This window comes from Rhinatrema bivittatum, chromosome 9 (genome assembly GCF_901001135.1).
Source record: "Rhinatrema bivittatum chromosome 9, aRhiBiv1.1, whole genome shotgun sequence".
NCBI lineage: Eukaryota > Metazoa > Chordata > Amphibia > Gymnophiona > Rhinatrematidae > Rhinatrema > Rhinatrema bivittatum.
This window is the reverse complement of record NC_042623.1, coordinates 193,912,088-193,937,384: the sequence shown is the minus strand read 5'-3', so window position 1 is coordinate 193,937,384 and position 25,297 is coordinate 193,912,088. Positions and strand designations below refer to the sequence as shown.

General features: G+C 45.2%; 1 protein-coding gene across 2 annotated transcripts in view; it reads left to right on the top strand.

The window, feature by feature from the left end:
• The window catches only part of UGGT1 (UDP-glucose glycoprotein glucosyltransferase 1), a 246,543-nt gene that overhangs the window by 201,450 nt on the left and 19,796 nt on the right, over window positions 1-25,297 (top strand). For both annotated transcript variants that reach the window (XM_029615446.1, XM_029615445.1), the window contains 2 exons: window positions 10,209-10,391; window positions 19,449-19,609. In XM_029615446.1, coding sequence (XP_029471306.1) covers window positions 10,209-10,391; window positions 19,449-19,609 — 344 coding nt within the window. The remainder of the gene's footprint in view (window positions 1-10,208; window positions 10,392-19,448; window positions 19,610-25,297) is intronic.

Sequence of the window (25,297 nt, the reverse complement as noted above, 5' to 3'; positions counted from 1 at the left end):
TGCAAGAACTTTGAGCACAGACCAATCTTCTAATTCAAAAGGCCGCTGACAGGGCGAAGACGATGGTAGAAGTTCACAGAAGACCAGCTCAATTTAAAATAGGGGAGAAAGTGTGGTTCAGCACATGCCATTTATACCTGCGGGTGTGGAAGGGAGGCCCTGTAGAGGAGTGAAGTGTGCCATTTTTTAGAAACGATCTGTGACCATCCAGATCACAGTGGTGCTGTCTTAGAGGGGGAGGATCCAGGGTTCCCTGGGGGCTGGCAATGGCTATAACAGCCCCCAGGGTCAGCCATGCAAAGTTTATTTTTCTGTGCACAGGTCAGGCATGAATAAATGTAGACTTTGACATCTTGTTTCATTTGGGGCCACTAGTACTAGCGCTGAAGCTGTTCATAGGTTCAAGCCTGTCCAGGGTGACTTGTGACATTGTACAAGGGGATTATCACTTCCCTTTTCTTACTCGATATTCCTTTCTCTATGCAGCCCAGCTCCTGGCTCTCAGAGAACGAGTCCGATCTCTGGAGGCTAGAGTGGCAGACCTGGAGGAGCTGAGGGAGACAGAGAGGTATATAGATGAGACCTTCAGGGACATAGTAGTCCAGTCCCAACTTCAGACTGGCAGCCCTGGTGCTGCCTTGGAGGAAGAAAGTCTCAAAATGGGAGAGCACCAACCAGATGTAGCAGGAAAGGATCCTGTAGCAAGGACCTGCTCTCTAGGTGATGCATTGTCCTTTCGCACTGAGGATATCTCCCCAAGGCCTACTGCCCAGGAGGGAAGGGTTAGGTCGGCTGTCATAGTTGGTGATTCGATTATTAGGAATGTAGATAGCTGGGTGGCGGGTGGGCGTGAGGATCGCCTGGTAACATGCCTACCTGGTGCGAAGGTGGCGGACCTCACGCGTCACCTAGATAGGATTTTAGACAGTGCTGGGGAGGAGCCGGCTGTCGTGGTACACGTGGGCACCAACGACATAGGAAAATGTGGGAGGGAGGTTCTGGAAGCCAAATTTAGGCTCTTAGGTAGAAAGATTAAATCCAGAACCTCCAGGGTAGCATTCTCTGAAATGCTCCCTGTTCCACGCGCAGGTCACCAGAGGCAGGCAGAGCTCCGGAGTCTCAATGCGTGGATGAGACGATGGTGCAAGGAAGAGGGATTCAGTTTTGTTAGGAACTGGGGAACCTTTTGGGGAAGGGGGAGTCTCTTCCGAAGGGATGGGCTCCACCTTAACCAGGGTGGAACCAGACTGCTGGCGCTAACCTTTAAAAAGGAGATAGAGCAGCTTTTAAACTAGAACAAAGGGGAAAGCCGACAGTCGCTCAGCAGCGCATGGTTCGGAGAGATGTATCTTTAAAGGATACTAATGATGCATTAGAATTAGGGCATCCCGACAGTGAGGTTCCAATAATTAGAAAAGTAGTCCAAGTGCCTGTAACTAAAAACTCACCTGAGCTAAAAAATTCTAACTTATCCCTATCAATTAAAAAGCAGAATAAAAATACAATCAAAAAACAAACTTTGAAATGTTTGTATGCTAATGCCAGAAGTCTAAGAAGTAAGATGGGAGAATTAGAATGTATAGCAGTAAATGATGACATAGACTTAATTGGCATCTCAGAGACATGGTGGAAAGAGGATAACCAATGGGACAGTGCTATACCGGGGTACAAATTATATCGCAATGACAGAGAGGAGCAGTCGGGAGGAGGTGTGGCGCTTTATGTCCGGGATGGCATAGAGTCCAACAGGATAAACATCCTGCATGAGACTAAATACAAAATTGAATCTTTATGGGTAGAAATCCCTTGTGTATCAGGGAAGACTACAGTGATAGGGGTATACTACCGTCCACCTGGTCAAGATGGTGAGATGGACAGTGAAATGCTAAGAGAAATTAGGGAAGCTAACCAAATTGGTAGTGCAGTAATAATGGGAGACTTCAATTACCCCAATATAGACTGGGTAAATGTATCATCGGGTCACGCTAGAGAGATAACGTTCCTGGATGGAATAAATGATAGCTTTATGGAGCAATTGGTTCAGGAACCGACGAGAGAGGGAGCAATTTTAGATCTAATTCTCAGTGGAGCACAGGACTTGGTGAGAGAGGTAACGGTGGTGGGGCCGCTTGGCAATAGTGATCATAATATGATCAAATTTGATTTAATGACTGGAAAAGGAACAGTGTGCAAATCCAAGGCTCTCGTGCTAAACTTTCAAAAGGGAAACTTTGATAAAATGAGAAAAATTGTTAGAAAAAAACTGAAAGGAGCAGCTACAAAAGTAAAAAATGTCCAAGAGGCGTGGTCATTGTTAAAAAATACCATTCTAGAAGCACAGTCCAGATGTATTCCACACATTAAGAAAGGTGGAAAGAAGGCAAAACGATTACCGGCATGGTTAAAAGGGGAGGTGAAAGAAGCTATTTTAACCAAAAGATCTTCATTCAAAAATTGGAAGAAGGATCCAACAGAAGAAAATAGGATAAAGCATAAACATTGGCAAGTTAAATGTAAGACATTGATAAGACAGGCTAAGAGAGAATTTGAAAAGAAGTTGGCAAAAGAGAGAATTTGGCAAAAGAGAGAATTTGGCAAAAGAGAGAATTTGAAAAGAAGTGAGGCAAAAACTCACAGTAAAAACTTTTTTAAATATATCCGAAGCAGAAAGCCTGTGAGGGAGTCAGTTGGACCGTTAGATGATCGAGGGGTTAAAGGGGCACTTAGAGAAGATAAGGCCATCGCGGAAAGATTAAATGATTTCTATGCTTCGGTGTTTACTGAAGAGGATGTTGGGGAGGTACCCGTAATGGAGAAGGTTTTCATGGGTAATGATTCAGATGGACTGAATCAAATCACGGTGAACCTAGAAGATGTGGTAGGCCTGATTGACAAACTGAAGAGTAGTAAATCACCTGGACCGGATGGTATACACCCCAGAGTTCTGAAGGAACTAAAAAATGAAATTTCAGACCTATTAGTAAAAATTTGTAACTTATCATTAAAATCATCCATTGTACCTGAAGACTGGAGGATAGCACATGTAACCCCAATATTTAAAAAGGGCTCCAGGGGCGATCCGGGAAACTACAGACCGGTTAGCCTGACTTCAGTGCCAGGAAAAATAGTGGAAAGTGTTCTAAACATCAAAATCACAGAACATATAGAAAGACATGGTTTAATGGAACAAAGTCAGCATGGCTTTACCCAGGGCAAGTCTTGCCTCACAAATCTGCTTCACTTTTTTGAAGGAGTTAATAAACAATGTGGATAAAGGTGAACCGGTAGATATAGTATACTTGGATTTTCAGAAAGCGTTTGACAAAGTTCCTCATGAGAGGCTTCTAGGAAAAGTAAAAAGTCATGGGATAGGTGGCGATGTCCTTTCGTGGATTGCAAACTGGCTAAAAGACAGGAAACAGAGAGTAGGATTAAATGGGCAATTTTCTCAGTGGAAGGGAGTGGACAGTGGAGTGCCTCAGGGATCTGTATTGGGACCCTTACTGTTCAATATATTTATAAATGATCTGGAAAGAAATACGACGAGTGAGATAATCAAATTTGCAGATGACACAAAATTGTGCAGAGTAGTTAAATCACAAGCAGATTGTGATAAATTGCAGGAAGACCTTGTGAGACTGGAAAATTGGGCATCCAAATGGCAGATGAAATTTAATGTGGATAAGTGCAAGGTGATGCATATAGGGAAAAATAACCCATGCTATAATTACACAATGTTGGGTTCCATATTAGGTGCTACAACCCATGAAAGAGATCTAGGTGTCATAGTGGATAACACATTGAAATCGTCGGTTCAGTGTGCTGCGGCAGTCAAAAAAGCAAACAGAATGTTGGGAATTATTAGAAAAGGAATGATGAATAAAACGGAAAATGTCATAATGCCTCTGTATCGCTCCATGGTGAGACTGCACCTTGAATACTGTGTACAATTCTGGTCGCCGCATCTCAAAAAAGATATAATTGCGATGGAGAAGGTACAGAGAAGGGCTACCAAAATGATAAGGGGAATGGAACAACTCCCCTATGAGGAAAGACTAAAGAGGTTAGGACTTTTCAGCTTGGAGAAGAGACGACTGAGGGGGGATATGATAGAGGTGTTTAAAATCATGAGAGGTCTAGAACGGGTAGATGTGAATCGGTTATTTACTCTTTCGGATAGTAGAAGGACTAGGGGACACTCCATGAAGTTAGCATGGGGCACATTTAAAACTAATCGGAGAAAATTCTTTTTTACTCAACGCACAATTAAACTCTGGAATTTGTTGCCAGAGAATGTGGTTCGTGCAGTTAGTATAGCTGTGTTTAAAAAAGGATTGGATAAGTTCTTGGAGGAGAAGTCCATTACCTGCTATTAAGTTCACTTAGAGAATAGCCACTGCCATTAGCAATGGTTACATGGAATAGACTTAGTTTTTGGGTACTTGCCAGGTTCTTATGGTCTGGATTGGCCACTGTTGGAAACAGGATGCTGGGCTTGATGGACCCTTGGTCTGACCCAGTATGGCATTTTCTTATGTTCTTATGTTCTTCTGGCTTTAGCTATCGCCTTGTCACATTGTTTCACCGACTTCAGATCATTAGACACCATCATCCCAAGGTCTCTCTCCTGCTCCGTGCGCATAAGCCTTTCTCCCCCCATCGAATACAGTTAATTCGGATTTCCACTCCCCATATGCATGACTCTGCACTTCTTGGCATTGAATCTCAGCTGCCATATCTTCGACCATTCTTCCAGCTTCCTTAAATCCCGTCTCATTCTCTCCACTCCTTCCGGCGTGTCCACTCTGTTGCAGGTCTTAGTGTCATCCGCAAAAAGACAAATCTTACCTTCTATCCCGTCCGCAATATCGCTCACAAAGATATTGAACAGGACCGGTCCCAACACCGATCCTTGCTGTACACCGCTTAAAACTGCTCTCTCTTCAGAAAGAGTTCCATTTACCATCACACATTGTCTTCTGTCCGTCAACCAGTTTGCAATCCAGGCCACCACCTTGGCACTCACTCCTAAGCTTCTCATTTTATTCACCAGTCTCCTATGCGGGACCGTATCAAAAGCTTTGCTGAAATCCAAGTAGATGACATCGAGTGCTCTTCCTTGATCCAATTCCTTGGTTACCCAGTCAAAAAAGTCAATCAGATTTGTCTGACAGGATCTTCCCCTGGTGAATCCATGCTGCCTCTGGTCCAGCAATTCTCCCGACTGTAGATAGTTCACTATTCTCTCTTTCAACAGTGACTCCATTACTTTTCCCACCACCAAAGTGAGGCTAGCCGGTCTGTAGTTACCAGCCTCTTCTCTGTTCCCACTCTTGGGAAGCGGGACCACCACCGCTCTTCTCCAATCACTTGGCACCACTCCCGTTTCTAGGGATCTATTGAACAAGTCACACAGTGGACCTGCAAGCACATCTCTGAGCTCCCTCAGTATCCTGGGATGAACCTCATCAGGCCCCATGGCTTTGTCCACTTTCAGTTTCCCCAGCTCTTCCCATACATTTTTTACTGTAAATGGAGTTACATCTACTCCACTCCCCTCCAGTTTCTTGTTAACTAGCGACGGTCCTTCTCCAGGGTCCTCTTTAGAGAACACAGAACTGAAGTATTCATTTAATATTTCTGCCATTTCTTCGTCTCTCTCCACACATTGATCCTTTCCATCTTTCAATTTCACTAAACCACTTTGAACTTTTCTCTTTTCACTGATATATCTGAAAAATGTTTTGTCACCTCTCTTTACATCCTTGACAATCCTCTCTTCCGCTTGACTTTTTGCCGTCTTGATTAATTTCTTCGTCTCCCTCAGTTCTACCAGATATTTTTCATTGTGCTCCTCCCTTTGGGATCTTTTATATTTCTTGAACGCTGTTCTTTTGGCCTTTATTTTGTCAGCCACCTCCTTTGAGAACTAGATAGGTTTCATTTTTCTTTTGCTCTTCTTTACTTTTCTAACATATAGATTAGTTGCCTTGGTAACTGCTCCTTTTAGATTGGTCCACTGTTGATCCACACCTCTCTCGTTCTCCCAGCCTTTTAGTTCTTCTTCCAGGTACTTACCCATTTCATCAAAGTCCGTGTTTTTGAACTGCAAAACTTGGGTCTTTGTGCTTCTTTTCCGTATCCTTTTTGTGATATTAAACCATACCGTTTGGCTGCTGAGGTGGGTGCCCACCTGGACATCAGAGACATTATCTCCATTAGTGAGCACTAACTCGAGTATAGCTCCTTCTCTCGTGGGTTCCATTACCATTTGTTTGAACAAAGCAACTTGCAGGGCATCCACTATTTCTCTACTATTATTAGATTCTGTAGATGGGATTCTCCAGTCTACATCTGGCATATTAAAGTCTCCAACGATCACCACTTCTCCCTTCTTTCCTATCTTTTGGATGTCTTCAACCAGATCTCTGTCCAGCTCTTCCTTTTGGTTTGGAAGCCTGTAAACCACTCCAATAAAAATAATGCCCCATCTTTTTTTAGGTCGGCCCATAGTGCTTCTTCATTGCCCCATCTTCCTTGCAGCTCAGATGATTGGATATTGTTTCTGACATAAAGAGCCACTCCTCCCCCTTTCCTATCCTCTCCTCTCTGCTGGGACTCGCCTCGACTTCCTGTGGGTGTTCCCAACAGGGATCTGGATGGCACTGATGATGAGGTTGATCCTGATTCCCCGGAAGATTGGGAAATTCTTCCAGGGCTGGAACTGTATCGAACCATGTTGCGTTTTTTTCATAGAGATGAACTGCCAGCCCTGATTTCCCAGACCTTGAAACAGCTGGGTGTTCCTGGTTCAGATGTTATGTCAGAGCCAAGGAAGAATCCCATTTTGGTTTCCTTACATAAAGCCTCTTGTTTTTTCCCAGTGATGGATGCCATCCAGGAATTGATTGATCTGGAATGGGATGCCCCAGAGGCAAATTTTAAAGGGGGTTGAACATTGGAAGGCCTGTACCCCCTGGATCCAGATGTGAGAGAACATTTGCGTTTTCCCAAAGTGGATGATCTGGTACGTGCATGTTTAAGCGGTCGACTATCCCTGTGGAGGGAGGAGCAGCCTTTGAAGGCTGTACATGATTGAAGGATTCTTAAGCAAGCCTTTGAGGCAGTGGTGATGAATTTACAAATTGCCTCCTGTTGTGCCCTAGTGATGATATCTTGTCTGCTTCTCTCTCAGGAGGTTGATGAGTCTGGAGGGAATTCTAGAGTGGTTATGGAGAATGCTGCCGCCTTTTAGCAGACGCAGGCTGTGATTTGGTCCAGACCTCGGCCAGAGGAGTGGCTTCGGTGATGGCGGCCAGGCATCAACTCTGGTTGTGAAATTGGTCAGCTGACACAGCTTCCAAAGCCAATCTTACCAAGATGCCCTTTAAAGGCTCACTCTTGTTTGGGAGTGAGATGGAGAAATTGACCAGTAAGTGGGGCGAGTCTCCGGTGCCTCATTTGTCAGAGGATAAGAAACAGGTCTAGTGCACCTTTGGTATGAGGGGCCGTTTCTGGGGTTCCAGGCGTTTTCGTCTCTAGTGAGGATGGCCTTTCAGCGGACTGTCTTTTGGTAGGTCTCAGTCCTTTCGTCCCTGGCAGCCCAAGAGAGGAGTGGGCTCGGTGGTGGACCTTCCAGAGCTTCCCAATGAAGGTTTGCTGACCCACCTTCCGTTATAGGAAATAGGGGGACGTCCGTCTCTCTCTCATCAGAGGTGGGTCGAGATCACGTCGGACCAGAGGGTCTTGGAGGTGATATGCAAAGGGTATGCACTGGAATTTTGCAGTATTCCTCAGGGCATGTTCATGGTGCCCCCTTGCCACTCCCCGCAGAAGCAGGTAGTGGAGTTCATGCTTCAAAGGCTCCTCAGACTGAGGGCTGTGGTTCCAGTGCCCCACTTCTCAAGAAAGTATGGGGTGATATTCCATTTATTTTTCTCTTTCGTCCAATCTTGGATCTCAAGAGAATCAACCATCACTTGAAGATGACTCATTTTCGAATGGAAAACTTATGCTCTGTAATAATGGCGGTGCAGTTGGGGGAATTTCTGACCTCCTTGGATCTTTCAGAGGCTTTCCTTCATATTCCCATCCAGTTGGAACACCAACACTTTCTACGCTTTGCGGTGTTGGAGGTGACATTATCAGCTTCGGGCGCTGCCTTTTGGTCTTTTGGTCTAGCCACCGTTCTCATTATCAGCTTCGGGCGCTGCCTTTTGGTCTAGCCACCGTTCTCAAAGGCGGCAGCCTTGCGAAAAGAAGGAATCCTGGTGCACCCGTATTTGGACGACTGGCTGATTTGAGCCAAGTCTCAGGAAGAGAGCCACCTGGTGACATACAAGGTAAGCTCCATATTGCAGAAGCTCGGTTGGGAGGTGAACCTGACCAAGAGCAATCTTCAACCATCCCAGTCGTTGGAGTATCCGGGGGTCTAGTTCGACATTGGACAGTTTTCCACCGGAACTTCGGATCCAAAAATTGATGTCTCAAGTGCGACAGTTGATGAACACCATGCGCCTGACGGTGTGGTCCTACCTACAGGTATTCTGCTTCAGGGTAGCTACCATGGAAATGGTGCTGTGGGCAAGGATGCAAATGCATCCTCTGCAGCACTCTCTGCTATCTCGTTGGTACCTGAAGAATCAGGATTATGTGGTTCAGCTGCACTTGCCAATGGAAATCTGCTCCCACCTCCAGAAGTGGTTTCAGGAGGATCAGCTGAGAAAGGGAGTTCTCTTGTCCTCTCCAGTCTGGTTGGTTCTCACGACAGATGCGAGTTTCCACGGTTAGGGGGCTCACTGTCTGGAGTTAACGGCCCAGGAGTGCTGGAATGCCCAAAGAGTCCTGGTGGAACATCAATCGCCTGGAGGCTCGGGCGGTACAGCTGGCAGGCTTTGCAGTTCAGCCACAGGCTGTGGAATCAAGCAGTTCACGTAATGTCAGACAGCGCGTTGATGGCGGCCTATATCAATCGCCAGGGAGGAACCAGGAGCCATCAAGTGTCGCAGGAAATAGACCAGCTGATGGAATGGGCGGAAGGTCACCTGCAAATGATCTTAGCCTCTCACATTGGACCCATCCCTGGTACTGCCCTTTATATCTGGGCAGTTTTCAAAGAGGTTTTCTTTTTTTTGGCAGGTAAGGTCTCATTTATCTGCATAAATCCCTTTGAAAATTGCCATCATAATGTGTATAATCCACCACCCTTTTTCCTTTCTCTTTTTCCTGATTGTAAACATTTTTTCCATAGTCTTTGTTTCTGGTCTGTTGTGGCAATAGCAAGGGAGCCTTAACTATATACATGACAGAATCTATAAAGCTATACCAGGCCAATAGTATAGCCAGGACACCCCACATAATAAGCTTGCATTCCGAACCTGGTACATAAGTGAGGTCATCCCAATGCTGCTTATCCAAGGCATTTCCTATTATTGTGAATGCATTAGAGAGAGAACTTGTTAGACTTGTGAGCAGTAATACAGATCCACCCAAGTATACCAGCAAAATAGTGTGACAGAATTTTGCAGCACATTAGCAATGGTACAGCATGTTCTCATTCCCTTTTAGATCGATATACAGTATAGCACCGTTTATCTAGAGTGGTCAGGACTAAGACCATTCCAATTAAAACATTTTTTTTTTCATAATAATAGAAATTCTGGTTTCCCTTCTGCTCCCCCCAACTACCATGGTTTAACCCCGACCCAGCTCTCTTCTGGCTTGTTCCTTCTGCCATCACTCTTATCCCTGCTGTGCATTCAGGATGGATAAATCTGTGCGCACACCATGGTTCAAGCAGCTTATCTGAGCTGTGAACCATGCAGGAGGGAGAGGAGCTGTGGCTGAAGTTAGCTGATAAGAGAAGAAACAAACCAGAGATCCATTTTCTCAATAAAGAGAGTTTCTGGCTAATGGATAAGCTGTGCTCTTTTGTATAGGAGTTGTAGAGGAATTGGTAGTATGGTAGGTGTTTCATAAGATAGAGGGGCTTATCGGTTAAAACGGACAGCCCCAGTTTTCAGCTGGGAGGTGGATTTTTCAGGGTTTATCGGTTTTAGTCAATGGTCAGAAGGCTCTAAATATTATATACACACGGCACTGCCTCCGGCTTCAGTCTTTGTGTTCCTTCCATCTCCGTTACCCATCCAGTATCGCTGCATGGCCGTTTCCTTGCAACCTCTTCATACTGGTGTGTTTTCTCATCCTAGGAGTTTATCCCGTACATGGCAGAAAAGTACAACTTTCAGTATGAGCTGGTACAGTACAAGTGGCCACGGTGGCTCCACCAGCAAACAGAGAAGCAGCGGATTATCTGGGGTTACAAGATCCTCTTCCTGGACGTGCTCTTCCCGCTCATGGTTGATAAGTTCCTCTTTGTAGATGCGGATCAGGTAAGTTGGATGGTTTCAGTGCCCCTAGGGGGGGACACTATTTGAGTTCCTTCAAACTTGTCTGCATAGCAGAGAAATGGGGACTTGGCTTCTGTAGTTAAAATCAGGTGAAAGACACAATTTCAGATTTCTCTGCAGTTTTCCGACATGCTTTCCTTAGTAGCTTTGACTTTATGTGCATTCGGCTTGGTGGATTGATATTTTACCATCATTGAGGGGTGGGGATTAGACTGCAAAGATTGGAGAAGATAAGAGCTTAAGAGCCACATTACTAAGTGGCTTCTTCAGCTGCTCAGCCTGCTGGCTTCTGATCTTAGCTGCTTCCTCTTTAATTTTTTTGATATTTCATTTGTTTCCTAATAATTTAAGAATATAAACCCCCTGCTTTGAAATATCTCCTTCCCTGAGTCCACACCTCGGCTGTCCATGCTGTATTCATGCTTTATGTGTATCAGTGTGACACGTGCTTTTGGGGGGGGGGGCTCGAATTAAAATCCGTTCTTCAGCTGTCCATGCTGTGTACGTGTCCTTTGTGGGCAATTTTCAAAGTGTGCATTTTGGGACAGTCTGTGAGCACCTTTTATCCCAAATTTCAATGGGCATGCCTCCTTTCACTGTGAAATTTGCAGCAGGTAACCCCACTTGCCCTGGACATTTGCACCTGATTTTTCTGCAGGTACTTATTTCCTGGAGTATAATGCATGCGGATTTGAAGATGCAATCAACACACATTATTAGCCTCTCCTGATCTAAACTTGCTGCCAAAGAGAGGGCAGTTTTCAGATGACCAGTTGCCACATTTAAATCGCTATTGACATACGTAAATGACATATAAAATGGTCCTCTACATGCAAGGCCCCCCATTTTCTGCACATCCATATGTGCAGTAAGAGCCACAAAATCCATCCCTTGCTGTGTGGAATTTGTCAGCGGAATTGTTGTGGGAGACTGGAAACCAGCTGGAAGAGAAAATAGAAATCGTGACCAATGGGGCATCCTTACCTCTTCACCCATGTCAATCCCAGCTTGGGGCTAGGAGGACAGCAGCAGTGCGTCATTTCAGACTGCGTCCTCCTCCTGTGCTGTTTGAGGCCAGCCTGGAATGTTTTGAGCTACACAGGATGCCGTAGTGCAATGGGGCAGATCCCAAACAGTACAGGAGGGAGAACAGCCCTGAATACTGTACTTCCGCTGTCCTCAGGGCTCCAAGCCAGGATGGACTGGGGTGGGGGGAAGGGGAATGAAAGGAACTGGGAGTGGGTGCAGAAGGAAGAGTAAGGGGGATGGGAAGGAGTTGCAGGTCGGGTGTGAATGAGTGAGAAAAGGAATCGGGGTCTGGAGAAGGTGTGAGAGTGGTTTCTTCCTCTCCCATCTCTTTCTTGATACCTGATCGCCCCTTCCCTTGCCTCTCCTTGTGATCCTTCTTCCCTCTATTCTCTGATTCCTCCTCTCTTCCCTTCCACCTGATCCCCCTCTTCCTAATCCTCTTCATATCCTTCCTGAGGTCCCCTTCCCCTAAAAGAACTAAATAAATTAACCACACAGTGTCACAAAGCAACTTTATATAAAGTAAAAACAAAGCAATATTTAATATACAAATGTGCTGAATAATTGCTGCAGAATTTGAGATACTTTGGAGCCCAATTTGCAAACACTTGCTGCAGGATCTACTTTTGAACTGCCACAGAAAACTAGGGGTTGTGACACTTGCATGGGGCTTTGATGAAGATCCACTGTCCAGCTGTCCAGGCTGTAATCATCATAGCTTCCCAGACCTGTCCTGGTGACCTCTCAGCTAGTAAGGTGCTCAGGACACCTCCATGAATATATATGAGATCAGTTTCAGAAAAAGCCACAGATCAGTCCTCATAGCTCCATTGGATGATCTCCTTAAATAACCACTATAGAAGCCAGGCAGCAGTTCTAATGTTGTTGGATTTCTCGGCAGCTTTCAACATCGTAGATCACAATTTCATGCTGTCTAGCAGAGGCTGCTTGAGCAGTAAGGTCCTATCCTGGCTTCACTCTCTGTCAGATAGGCAGCAATCAGAAAACTTTGCTGATGACTCGTTGGTACCCTGGATCTTGAATTGTGTGGTTCCTCAAGGCTCCATACTGTCACCAGTGCTTTTCCAACATCCACACAGCTGATTTTAACCTTTGACAGAAAGGCCTATGTCTATGCAGATGATGTCCAGCTCATGCTACCAAAGGACCCAGACCTATCAACAGCTATAAATAAACTATGCACATGTCTTACAGCCATTCAAGATTGGACGAAAAACAACAAACGCCACCTGAACTCCAACAAAATTGAAATACTATGGATACAAAACAGGCACAAACAAATCCCTGGAGGAGAAGTCCATTACCTGCTATTAATCAAGTTGACTTAGGGAATAGCCACTGCTATTAATTGCATCAGTAGCATGGGATAGACTTAGTGTTTGGGTAATTGCCAGGTTCTTGTGACTTGGATTGGCCACTGCTGGAAACAGGATGCTGGGCTTGATGGACCCTTGGTCTGACCCAGTATGGCCTGTTCTCATGTTCCTGACCTGAAAATACTATTTGGAACCTCTGAGCTGCCACTAAAATCACAGCTAAAAGTGTGCTGCCATAAAATCCAGGCAGCGGTAAAATGCTGCCACTTACAAAGACTGCAGCCACTTGTTGAGAAGTCAGATCTTCTCACATTTGTTCATAGCATGATAACCGCACACGTTGACTAGTGCAGCGGACTTTATAAGTTGTGGCTGGGTCACCATCCAGAGAGAGAGGGACGAGGCTGGATGCTAGAAGATCAAAAGCTGCGTGGTGTCCAGCGCCAGGTTCGTGTACTGGGTCTCTCTTCCCAGAGACTGAGCTAAGTACTGTCTAATCTTTCTACTGGGGGCTCTGAGAGGAGGTAAGAAATGCTCCTTGCTTCGTCCTTCCCTGTTTGAAGTAGCTCTTTTTAAGAGGAGCACAGACCCCCCCTCCATGGGCACAGCTTACTAGGAGGACGGTGCTCATAGTGCCAGGGATCTGTCGATAAAAGCTTGATTTCAGTCTGCTCCTTTCTGTGGATTACTTGGAGAATTAGCATTTCCTAAGATTTATAAATCCTTCACTGCTTTAAGGCACTTATCCTTGCGGCCTCTGCCAGCTGCATCAAAGAGATCTTCAAAGGCTCCAACTTTTCTTTTTCTACAGCCCTACAGAGGAGAGCTGCTTCTTTCCTTTATATGGCACATGATGTTACAAGCAAGGAGTTTCTAAGAAGGGGCATCAGATGTGGTATTGGGGTTGGGGGACAAGGTGAGCGAATCCGCAAGGATTTATCATAGTATTTTTTTCTATGCTTAACTTGCCCCTCCCTTAGCCCGGGCAATTTAAACTACCTCGGGGGTGCGGAGGTGTTGGTCACATAAGGGTCTAATAGGCAAGGCCCTACACAAATTCCAGATAATACAGAACTCAGCGGCATGACTAGTAGAAGGATGCAAACAATACTATCATCGCGCCTTTAAACTATACTGACTGCTGATACCGTACAGAATGGCATTTAAAACCCTAAGACATTCAAGGGTCTGACTGGGATGGGCAAACCTTTTTTAAACAGGGCCACATTACTGGAGCTTAGTGGAGCCCTTAGAATTCTGTGGGGGTGGAAGGGGTACAGTAAGAAGTATACCCCACAGTTAGAGGACCAAAGCATCAACCATACCAATAAGAAGACTAATTCAACAAGTAACAAATATAATAACATCAAATAGTTAAAAATTCACATACAAATACAGACACATCAAATAATACCCAATAATTAAAACTAGTAAGGATTTTAAAAGGTTACCCACATTCCATACCTGGGTACTTTTCATTTCCAGATGCCCCATGTCATGGATTATCCATTAGCAGGCAGAGAGGAAGGGGGGATTATTACACACACATGTACTCTCTTTCTCTTGCCCACATACATACATACATGCTCTCCCTCATCCATAGACACAATGCTCTCTCACCCACCCATATATATATATATATATATGCTCTCTCTTACCCATACACACAGTGTGCTCTCACTCACTCACCCATACATATATACATACTCTCACTGACTCCCTCACACACACAAGCACACACACACATACATGCACTCATTGTCACTGGCTCCCTCACACACTCCTGCCAAGCAAGCTCCCATTCATACACACTCACACACAGGCACCCTTTCCTTCTCACACACACACACAGGCACCCATTCATTCTCACGCACGCACACACACACACACACACATTCATTTACACCCATCCCCCCCCCCACACACACACACACACCCATACCCACCTTGGAGCCTCTCTAACTCCTCTGCTGCTGCTGTCTCCACCGCCATGTGTCAGTTGTGGATGAGAAGATCCATCATTACAGAAGCCTGCCCTGCTGCTGCTCCTCTCTGCAGGCCCTAGGGTATTAAAATTTTTCAAACTAATGCCTTCACCTTCTACTTATTTAAAACAAGCAGCTCATCTCCGTCTCCTTGTACATACTTTTTAGCCATTACTAATCTCTTTCCTTTATTTCCATCTTCTCCCAGTTTATCATTCCTTGTTATTTGTAACTGCTTTTTCCTGCACGATAGTTCTAGTTGATGTATTTATTCACTCCTCTTCATATGTAAACCAGCATGATGTGATTCTTATCATGAATGCCGGTATATAAAAACCTTAAATAAATAAATAATAATAAAAAAAAAAAATAAGTGTAGCACTTCCACCATGCCGATCTCGTTTTTAATGACATGAGGCCTGCACAGATGATAAGACAACTCGGTTCGCCTGGTGCTACAGATGTGCAGCTTCATATCCTCTCCTCTTTGCTTCCGGAGGGATGGGACCACTGGCAGCTGAACGGGGGTCTCGGTTTTTTTTGGCTGCCGATGGGATGGGGGTCCACCAGCAGCCACACAGGCCTCTCTGTTCAGCTCACAGCTGATTCTAGCTCCTACTCTTCCTGCCCCACTGCTCCTCTTTTAATTGGCAGCTGCTGGGGCTGCACTGCTTTCCCTATACTGCCTCTGAGGGGGGACATCACCTCTGACCACCGACACTGATCGAAGTCATCAACAAAGGCTGCGATGTCAGGACGCTGTTATTGATATTGTTGCAAGGTGCCGGCAGGCCGGAGATAATGGGGCAAATTGAGGAGGAGGAGGGACAGAAATAAATCTGTCATTGGGCTGGGTTTGGTCCACGGGCCATGATTTGGCCACCCCTTGTCTAAGAGGAGATTGACTTATGTATTGGATTGGAAGACTAACCACATATACGCCTTCCAGACTTCCAAGATCATCACTTAAAGCTCCCATTATCACTCTGTTGACAAAAGAAATAAAAAAAAAAATCACCCACAATAGAGTGGAGCAGTAGCCTAGTGGTTAGAACAGTGGGCCATGAACCAGGGAAGCCAGAGTTCAAATCCCACTGCCGCTCCTTGTGACTGGGCAAGTCTGTCGCCTCAGGTACAAACTTGTAAGGAGTTTTATCAAGCTCCAGTAGGGCTATAATTTATCTTAAACAGCGTATCTTGTGCAGTATTCAGACCTGAAACACACCCCTATTACAAGGAGCTAATTTGCTTGTCTGAATTTTACAAATCCATGTAAAGCAGTTCATGCGTTCTTAATCCTAAGTAAATACAATAACGCAGTGAACGCTTTCAGTCAATAAGAAGCCACAAGCTGTAACTCAGTGTATTTGAAACACCCTCCGTGGTCCCTCCCGATGCAGCCCACTGGGCGAAACATGGTTGCCATGTGGGGGGGGATATTATTCTGTTTTAATGGACCTTGTTTTATGCCAAGAACTTATGGAGTTTCACCATTGCAATAAAGATTAATTGTTTGCACCGCCACGTTTAGTAAGGACTACTTTAATTGTTTCACGCTCTCCTCCTTTGGTTAGAAATTTTTCAGCCACGTTATTTTATCTACACCTTTTCTAGAAATGGTATTCTACAGCGGGAGCACTAAGATCCTAACGTGGATCCCGATGCTCCCACGGTAGAATTAAAGGGCCATGCGGCCCAATACCACATCACCCAAAAAAGTAAAAAAAAAAAAAAAAAGACACTGTGAGTCTTACTAGGCCGCATCCCCACCCCAGAGCTGCCATTCGAGGCAGCCCATTAAATAAAATCATAAAAGATAGAAACACGGTGACAACTCTCCTCCCTGCCCAAAACCCTCCTCAATCTGGCAAAGGACCGCCCCCCCCAGATCCCTTAGCTATTCTCCCCCCCCCCCCTTTCCATATAAAATATAAGCCAGTTAGGCTGCTCCCCTCCCCCACTCTCAAGTCCACAAAAATAACCCTCACCAGTTAAGCTTTAAAATAAGCATCGGTGGCCAGCAGGAGGGCCCAGGGCGCCCCCTAGCTCTGGGCCAGGTCAGCGCCATTTTCCAAAATGGTGCCGACCAGGCCTTGCCCCATCCTGTGACATGTGGGGTGTAGGGGGGACCGGAGTGTGGGGGAGGGGACTGGGTCACCAGCTTATTTTGGGGGGTTTAGGGTGTAAGGGGGAGTGGCTGAACCGGCCTGTATTTTATTTGGAAAGGGAGGGTCACTCTTTGGGGTGGGCAGCTAAGGGACCTGGGGGAGGGCCTTTGCCTAATTGAGGATGGGGTTTGAGCAGGGGAAGGTTGCCATGGCACTGTGCCTTGTTTCTGTTTTTTAACTTTTTACTGCGGGGCTGTCTCTAATGGCAGCCCCGGTGTGTGTGTGGGGGGGGGGGGAGGTCTCATGAGACCCCAGTGACTTTTTTTTTTTTTTTTACCCATGCATTTGGGGCCACCATCGTGCGTTCACAAGGCCTCAGACTTTTACTGCGAGACAAGAATGCTACAATACTGCCACGATATTTTTTGTCAGGGAGGGACCGACCTCCTGCGATAACTGGCCCCTCCAGCAATAAAATATTATGGTTTACGTAAGCCCTCTGGGGATAATGAAATACCTATAGTATCTGAACGTAATCCGCTTACATAAAAGCAGAATCTAAATCAAATTAATAAATAAATAGGTCCTTCGCAGGAGCGGTATCTGCCTTATCTAACTCCCTTCCAGATGAGCTCTGACAAATACAAGCCTGGCTATTTTATCATGTCTTCAAATACTAAACATGATATTGACTGTGAAACTGGCATTTTCACCTGAAGGCCTTAAACATGCTGCTACAATCTGGTGTTCTTTGGTGGTATTATTTATTTAGGCATTGGCATTTGTGTGTCGGAGCTTAATCATTATTACAGATTATTTAGATTTAGGCCTAAAGGCACAATTTATTTTATTCACTTTATTGTCAAGTTGTTTTGAGATCCTGCTGCTTTTCAAACCTGTTACTCGAGAAATGTGAAGCTACAAATTACCTGTTTGTAAGAAAATGTTTTTATAATATGCTATATCCTGCTTTGAGTGAATTACGTATTCAGAAAGGCAGGATATACAGTAAATCCAAGTACTGAGTAGTACATACTAAGTCTCCAGTGTACACAAATTGATCTCGTGCATATTCATTGTGGATATCCTGAAAAGCTGAGTGCCTGTGAGGTCCCCAGGACAGGTTTGGGAAGCCCTAATGTTCATGCTTTACATGTATCATTGACACACCTGCTTGGGGCTCGGATGAAGATCTGTACTTCAGTGATATGAGCTGTATCAGACACGTTTCATGTATCATTGACACACCTGCTGGGGGCTCGGAAGAAGATCTGTACTTCAGTGATATGAGCTGTATTAAATGCATTTCATGTATCAGTGTGACACCTGCTTGGGGCTCGGATGAAGACCTGTACTTCAGTGATATGAGCTGTATTAAATGCGTTTCATGTATCAGTGTGACACCTGCAAAGGGCTTGGATGAAGATCTGTACTTCAGTGATATGAGCTTAATTAAATGGATTTCATGTATCAGTGTGACACTTGCTTGGGGCTCGGATGAAGATCCACTTTTTAGCTGCCTGTGCCGTATTTGGCAAAAGACAGGAATAAGGCTGTAGGATCACAAATGTGAGCATAAAACAGAGCAGTCATAATATACACTCTCACTGCTGTACCAACTGATAATAAACAGGAATCAAAATGAATCACTGTTGTGTAAAATTATTTTAATGTCCCCAATGATTATATTTTCCATTTTAGATAGAATATTTCCAGAGTTTGAAGTTTATTTTATTTTAGATGGACTTCAACCAGCTGATACAAGGCGGTAATTGCTTGATGGTTAATTTATTGATTCATTTTGTTTCCATGTTGGATAATTTAGTGATTTGTTTGATTTATAAAATCCCATTTCAGTTTTATGGTGTTTGTTTGACTTGCCCTGCTTTTTACTCTGTTCTGCATTCATAAGAGCAAATGATTAATGTTGCTGGCTTTCTGCTCATTACTGAAGAGCTGTGTGAGCGTCTGTTATGACTGCCCTACTGCTTTCTCATGCTTGTGGCTCTGCCTTTTTGTGTTGTGTTTGTTTCTTATTGTTTGATTGAACTGCATATTAAATTTGACCTTTTATTTTCATTAAGTAAATATTCCCAGGTTTCCAGCAAGCTTTGTGAAAGATTTCTTCAGGTCTCAGTAAGGGAGCCTCATCTCGGAGCAGGCTCCTGCTGTTCCCATCACTGCCCTGTGCATGTTCTGTTCAGGACCCTAGTCCTTCAAAGGATTGCAATTGCTTTGCCAAAGGTTTGGCCTTCTTGACATGCAGTGGCTTAGCAGATTGTTTGAAAGTCAATGATGTGTGTCACAGAGGGGTCTGTATTAAAAGAGGAGAGCAAAGCAGTTTTAATTATCTCCTGCCGTAAGCATTATGTATGTTCAGCTCTTCCAGTCAGCAAAAATAACAACCTTGCTCTGAGATTTTGACAGCATTACTGCTCTATAGGATGGACTTCCATAATAGGCTTCCCTTGTTGGATGATAGTTTGAGTTGTCCTACAGTACATGTTCTGCTCCTTCACTGCTGCATTTGGGCTAGGGCAGGAACTGAGTTAAGTGGCTTTGTCCTTTTCCTCTCCTCAGATTGTACGTACTGACCTGAAAGAACTCAGAGACTTTAATCTGGATGGTGCTCCTTACGGCTACACTCCATTCTGCGATAGTCGCAAGGAGATGGATGGCTACCGGTTCTGGAGATCGGGTTACTGGGCCAGCCATCTGGCAGGAAGAAGGTATCATATAAGGTACGAAACCGCAGAGTAAGGCTGGGCAGGACAATGACGCCTGTTGTCCCCTTGCGAGGGTCTTTTCAGCCTAGCAGCACTCAGTCATATTGAAACAGTGCTAGTATCACTATGCATCTCTAGACGGAAAAAAAAATAAATATTTATAGTTCCCTGTACATATCCAGATCAGTCCAGACTCCTGGACTTCGCCTCCCTTCCTGCAGATGGAGACAGAGAAAGTTTAACTGATACTCCTGCAGTTCTTCAGTATTTCTCTGTCTCCAGCAGATGGTAGACAATGCAAAACCTGCAGTTCTGCAGTCTGGACAATTTTTTGGTGTTTTTGAGCCTTTTTCCTGGAGGTTTTTTGGATCCTGGTGGGTCCTTCCCTGTCTGGTTGAGGTGGACAAGCTGGGAATTGGTGAAACTTTAGTACGCTTGCTCCTTGCGCCCGTGGGGAGTAAATCTGGTGATCCAGATCCCTCCCCTTCATAAGGCCACTTAGGCGGCTGCAGGCTCGGGGTAACAGTTTTTACTCTGAGGGACACTATTTATGGTTTCTCTGTTTTTGGCTCTCTCTTCCAGCCCTAGAGGAGTTTTCAGTAAAGTTGGGGGAAAAAAAAAAAAAGAGTCTCAGGCAGCAGCACAGCTCTGCCATGTGGGTGACTTTCTCCTCTTTTATCTGACGGCTGGGCTGTTTGGCTGGGGTTTTTAGAACCTATTTGTCTCCTGCTTTTAAGGTAGGTTACCTGCCTTTAGTGATGGGCCGGGGGTCAGCATGCCATGCGTGCGGTTTGGTGCGTTTGCACCTTAATAGGCACAGTTTGTGCTCTGGCTGTTCGGCAGGCAGGGAGGGCTCGTCAGATGGCCGGGTGGGAGCGAGAAAGGCACGGAGGGCTCCCGCTTCTGTTCGGGTTTGCACAGGGGGAGGACCTCTTCCCGCTCAGCTTGGGAACGGCGGCCATTTTGAATTCTTTTTCATCCATTTCCACATTGTTGGGGGGGTGGGGGGGAGGGAGATGTCCCTTCGCAATTGTTGCCAGCACGTTCAGGCTCCTGGGATGATCAGGGAGCCTCGGAGGAGGATAGTTTTCCACTGCTACCCGGTCCTGGTTCCTCTGCTGCTGGAGCAGGAGATCTAATCTTTTTTTGGCTGACTTTGTATTGCTGCTGCATGAGGCTTATTTAGCTAAGCAACAGGCAGCATTTTCTCGTCCGGATTCCCACTCCCAGTTGTCGGACAGATGTGCGTTGGGGGCCAAGCTGGATGGCTCGGTCAAAAAATGCATTCCCTCTGTTCAGACGTTATTGGGTCCTTCTTCGGGTTCTGGACCAGGTGGAGATGACTCAGAGGATGCAGAGGAGGCCCCTGTGGTGACAGGGGACCCTTTGGATGATGACTTGCCAGTAGATCAGGCAGCATGAGATATGGGCCTGGGGGATTATCCAGAGGAACTCCTGGCCTCCGAGGGGGATGACCCAACGATAGTCCATCATTTTAGAAAAGAGAAACTCTGTCCCTTAATTCCTCAGGCTATTCAAGTGTTGGGAGTTAAAGTCCCTCAGGAAGATTCTGATTTCGAGGGGGTGGACCCGGTCCTGGATAGACTGTGGGGTCCCCCGATGGCCTTCCCTTATCACGTCAGTTGAGAGGGAGTGGGAGACTCCCAATTCAGGTTTAAAGATGGGAAGGGCCATGGCAAAGCTCTATCCACCGCTGAGGCAGACACTGGAGTTTTTTTCCCTTCCTAAGATCAATGCTGCAGTTTTGGCGGTGACTAAAAAGATGACCATCCCAGTGGTTGGTTCTGCTGCACTGAAAGATGTGCAAGATCGTAAATTGGAGGTAGAACTCGAGAGGATTTTTGAGTTTTTCAGCCCAGAGTTTGCGTGCTGCTATTTGTACTAGTTTTATGCTGTACAGCAGATACAGGAAGGTCTGACGATGAGGCAGACAGGGCTAAATGTGTTGAGGTGGCAGTGGTTCACAGGGCGGATGCCCTGTATGATTTGGTTCACACATCGTCCTGGATTATGGTGTCAGCCATTTCCACTAGAAGGTTGCTTTGGTTGCAGAACTGGTTGGTCGACATATCTTCTAAGTCTCAGGTTTTTTCCTTTTAAAGGCCGGCTCCTGTTTGGTGAGGACCTGGAGCAGATTGCTGGAAGATAAACCTAAAGGCAAGAGATTTTTTCAGTTCTGTTTTCGTTTTCAGGATGGTCGAAGGTCTCGTCCAGCAAGGGCAGCACAAGGTCCGCAAAAGCAGTTTTCTTTGCGGAGTCAATCCTGGGGTCAGTCCTTTCGGGGAGCCTGGAGACCATTCAGGGCACTGCTGGGAGCAGCTCAGCAGGAATTTCCTCGCAATGAGGCTAGGTTGGTCCACTCTGTCATTCCTATTTTAGGGGATCGCCTGGCATGGTTTTACATGGAATAGGCCAAGATTGTTCAGGACCAATGGATTCTCAGTGTGGTAAAAGATGGTTACGCTTTAGAATTTGCTCGGCCGGTTTGAAACTTGTTTCTAGTTTCCCCTTATGGTTCCGTAGACAAACAAGTGGCAGCTTGAGACACGCTGGACTGCCTGTGACAGCTGGGGCCGCTAATTCCGATTCCACACGAGCAGCTAGGATTGGGAAGGAATTCTGTTTACTTCGTGGTTCCAAAGAAAGAAGGGACTTTCTGTCCGATTCTAAATCTGGAAAAGGTAAATGCAGCGCTCAAGGTACCATGATTCCCTATGGAGACACTGAGATTTATTTATTTATTTATTTATTTATTTATTTAAGTTCTTTTAATATACCAATGCTCAAGACAAGGTCTTATCGTACCAGTTTACAATAAACAAGGGGGGGGAAACCAGTTAACACAGGAAGCGAAAAGTTACATTAAAACAGGGAGGTCGAACATGGCTGTTTGAAGAGAAAGGATAGATTAACAATTTCTATTCTAAATGTATAGAAGAGCCGAACATCAAGGAGCGGTTACTTCTCTGTTAAACTTAAATACATATTTACATAGTGGAGATTCAATTGTAATGTTAATATACATGAGCGGTTCTAGAACAGCAGATACTTAATGTAGCTGGAAGAGGACATCAACCGGGGGGTGGAGGTCCTTGCGGGTACCATGGGTTTCTTCAGCGATAAGCTTGGGCGAAGAGCCAAGTTTTCAGTTTTTTTCTGACTGTGAGATGACAATGTTCCTGGCGTAGGTCTGGTGGGAGAGAGTTCCAGTGATGAGGTCCCGCAGTGGAAAGCGCTCGTTTTTCGATGGAGTTATGTTTAGTGGAACTGCTGGGAGGAACTTGTAGTAAGCCTCTGTATGCAGATCTGGTAGGCCTTGATGAGGAGTGTAATTTGAGGGGTATGGTGAGTTGCAGAGAGGATTGATGATATATGGATTTGTGAATGATGGTCAGAGTCTTGAAGAGTATTCTGAAGTGTATGGGTAGCCAATGAAGTATTTTTAGTAACGGTGTGATGTGGTCCATCCTGTGCGTGTTAGTAAGGATCCTGGCTGCTGCATTTTGCAGCATCTGAAGAGGTTTAGTGGAGGAGGCCGGGAGACCAAGCAGGAGAGCGTTGGTTATTGCAGTGATTTGCAAGGGAGAATTTCTGGTGTCTCTGGATCTGCACATTCCCATTCAGCCAGACTCTCAGCTTTTTCTGCAGTTCATGATTCTGGGTCAACATTTCCAGTTTCAGACCTATTAGTAAAAATTTGTAACTTATCATTAAAATCATCCATTGTACCTGAAGACTGGAGGATAGCAAATGTAACCCCAATATTTAAAAAGGGCTCCAGGGGCGATCCGGGAAACTACAGACCGGTTAGCCTGACTTCAGTGCCAGGAAAAATAGTGGAAAGTGTTCTAAACATCAAAATCACAGAACATATAGAAAGGCAGGGTTTAATGGAACAAAGTCAGCATGGCTTTACCCAGGGCAAGTCTTGCCTCACAAATCTGCTTCACTTTTTTGAAGGAGTTAATAAACATGTGGATAAAGGTGAACCGGTAGATATACTTGGATTTTCAGAAGGCGTTTGACAAAGTTCCTCATGAGAGGCTTCTAGGAAAAGTAAAAAGTCATGGGATAGGTGGCGATGTCCTTTCGTGGATTGCAAACTGGCTAAAAGACAGGAAACAGAGAGTAGGATTAAATGGGCAGTTTTCTCATTGGAAGGGAGTGGACAGTGGAGTGCCTCAGGGATCTGTTTTGGGACACTTACTGTTCAATATATTTATAAATGATCTGGAAAGAAATACGACGAGTGAGATAATCAAATTTGCAGATGACACAAAATTGTTCAGAGTAGTTAAATCACAAGCAGATTGTGATAAATTGCAGGAAGACCTTGTGAGACTGGAAAATTGGGCATCCAAATGGCAGATGAAATTTAATGTGGATAAGTGCAAGGTGATGCATATAGGGAAAAATAACCCATGCTATAATTACACAATGTTGGGTTCCATATTAGGTGCTACAACCCAAGAAAGAGATCTAGGTGTCATAGTGGATAACACATTGAAATCGTCGGTGCAGTGTGCTGCGGCAGTCAAAAAAGCAAACAGAATGTTGGGAATTATTAGAAAAGGAATGATGAATAAAACGGAAAATGTCATAATGCCTCTGTATCGCTCCATGGTGAGACCGCACCTTGAATACTGTGTACAATTCTGGTCGCCGCATCTCAAAAAAGATATAATTGCGATGGAGAAGGTACAGAGAAGGGCTACCAAAATGATAAGGGGAATGGAACAACTCCCCTATGAGGAAAGACTAAAGAGGTTAGGACTTTTCAGCTTGGAGAAGAGACGACTGAGGGGGGATATGATAGAGGTGTTTAAAATCATGAGAGGTCTAGAAACGGGTAGATGTGAATCGGTTATTTACTCTTTCGGATAGTAGAAAGACTAGGGGGCACTCCATGAAGTTAGCATGGGGCACATTTAAAACTAATCGGAGAAAGTTCTTTTTTACTCAACGCACAATTAAACTCTGGAATTTGTTGCCAGAGAATGTGGTTAGTGCAGTTAGTATAGCTGTGTTTAAAAAAGGATTGGATAAGTTCTTGGAGGAGAAGTCCATTACCTGCTATTAAGTTCACTTAGAGAATAGCCACTGCCATTAGCAATGGTTACATGGAATAGACTTAGTTTTTGGGTACTTGCCAGGTTCTTATGGCCTGGATTGGCCACTGTTGGAAACAGGATGCTGGGCTTGATGGACCCTTGGTCTGACCCAGTATGGCATTTTCTTATGTTCTTATGTTCTTTCGGGTTGGCCATGGCTCCATGCACCTTAACCAAGGTGATGGTGGTGATGGCAGCGGCGTTGCATCAGGAGTTCTGGTGCTTCCTTACCTGGGCCACTGTCTTATCAGGGTGAAGTTGGAGGTTCTTTGTCACCAGTCAGTTCAGAAGTTTATAGATATTCTCAAGTCTCTCAGCTGGGTGGTGAATTTTGCAAAGAGTCACCTACAGCTGTCGCAGTCCCTGGGGTATCTGGAAGCTTGATTCGGCACTCTGATAGGCAAGGTATTCCTTTCGAAGGAGTGTGTTTGGAAACTGCAAGGGCAGATTAGGCGCTTGTTAGGGTTTACAATGCCCATGATCTGGGACTATTTGCAGGTTCAGGGTTCTATGGCTTCGACCCTAGATTTGGTGACATGAGCATTTGCTCATATGAGACCCTTGCAGAGGG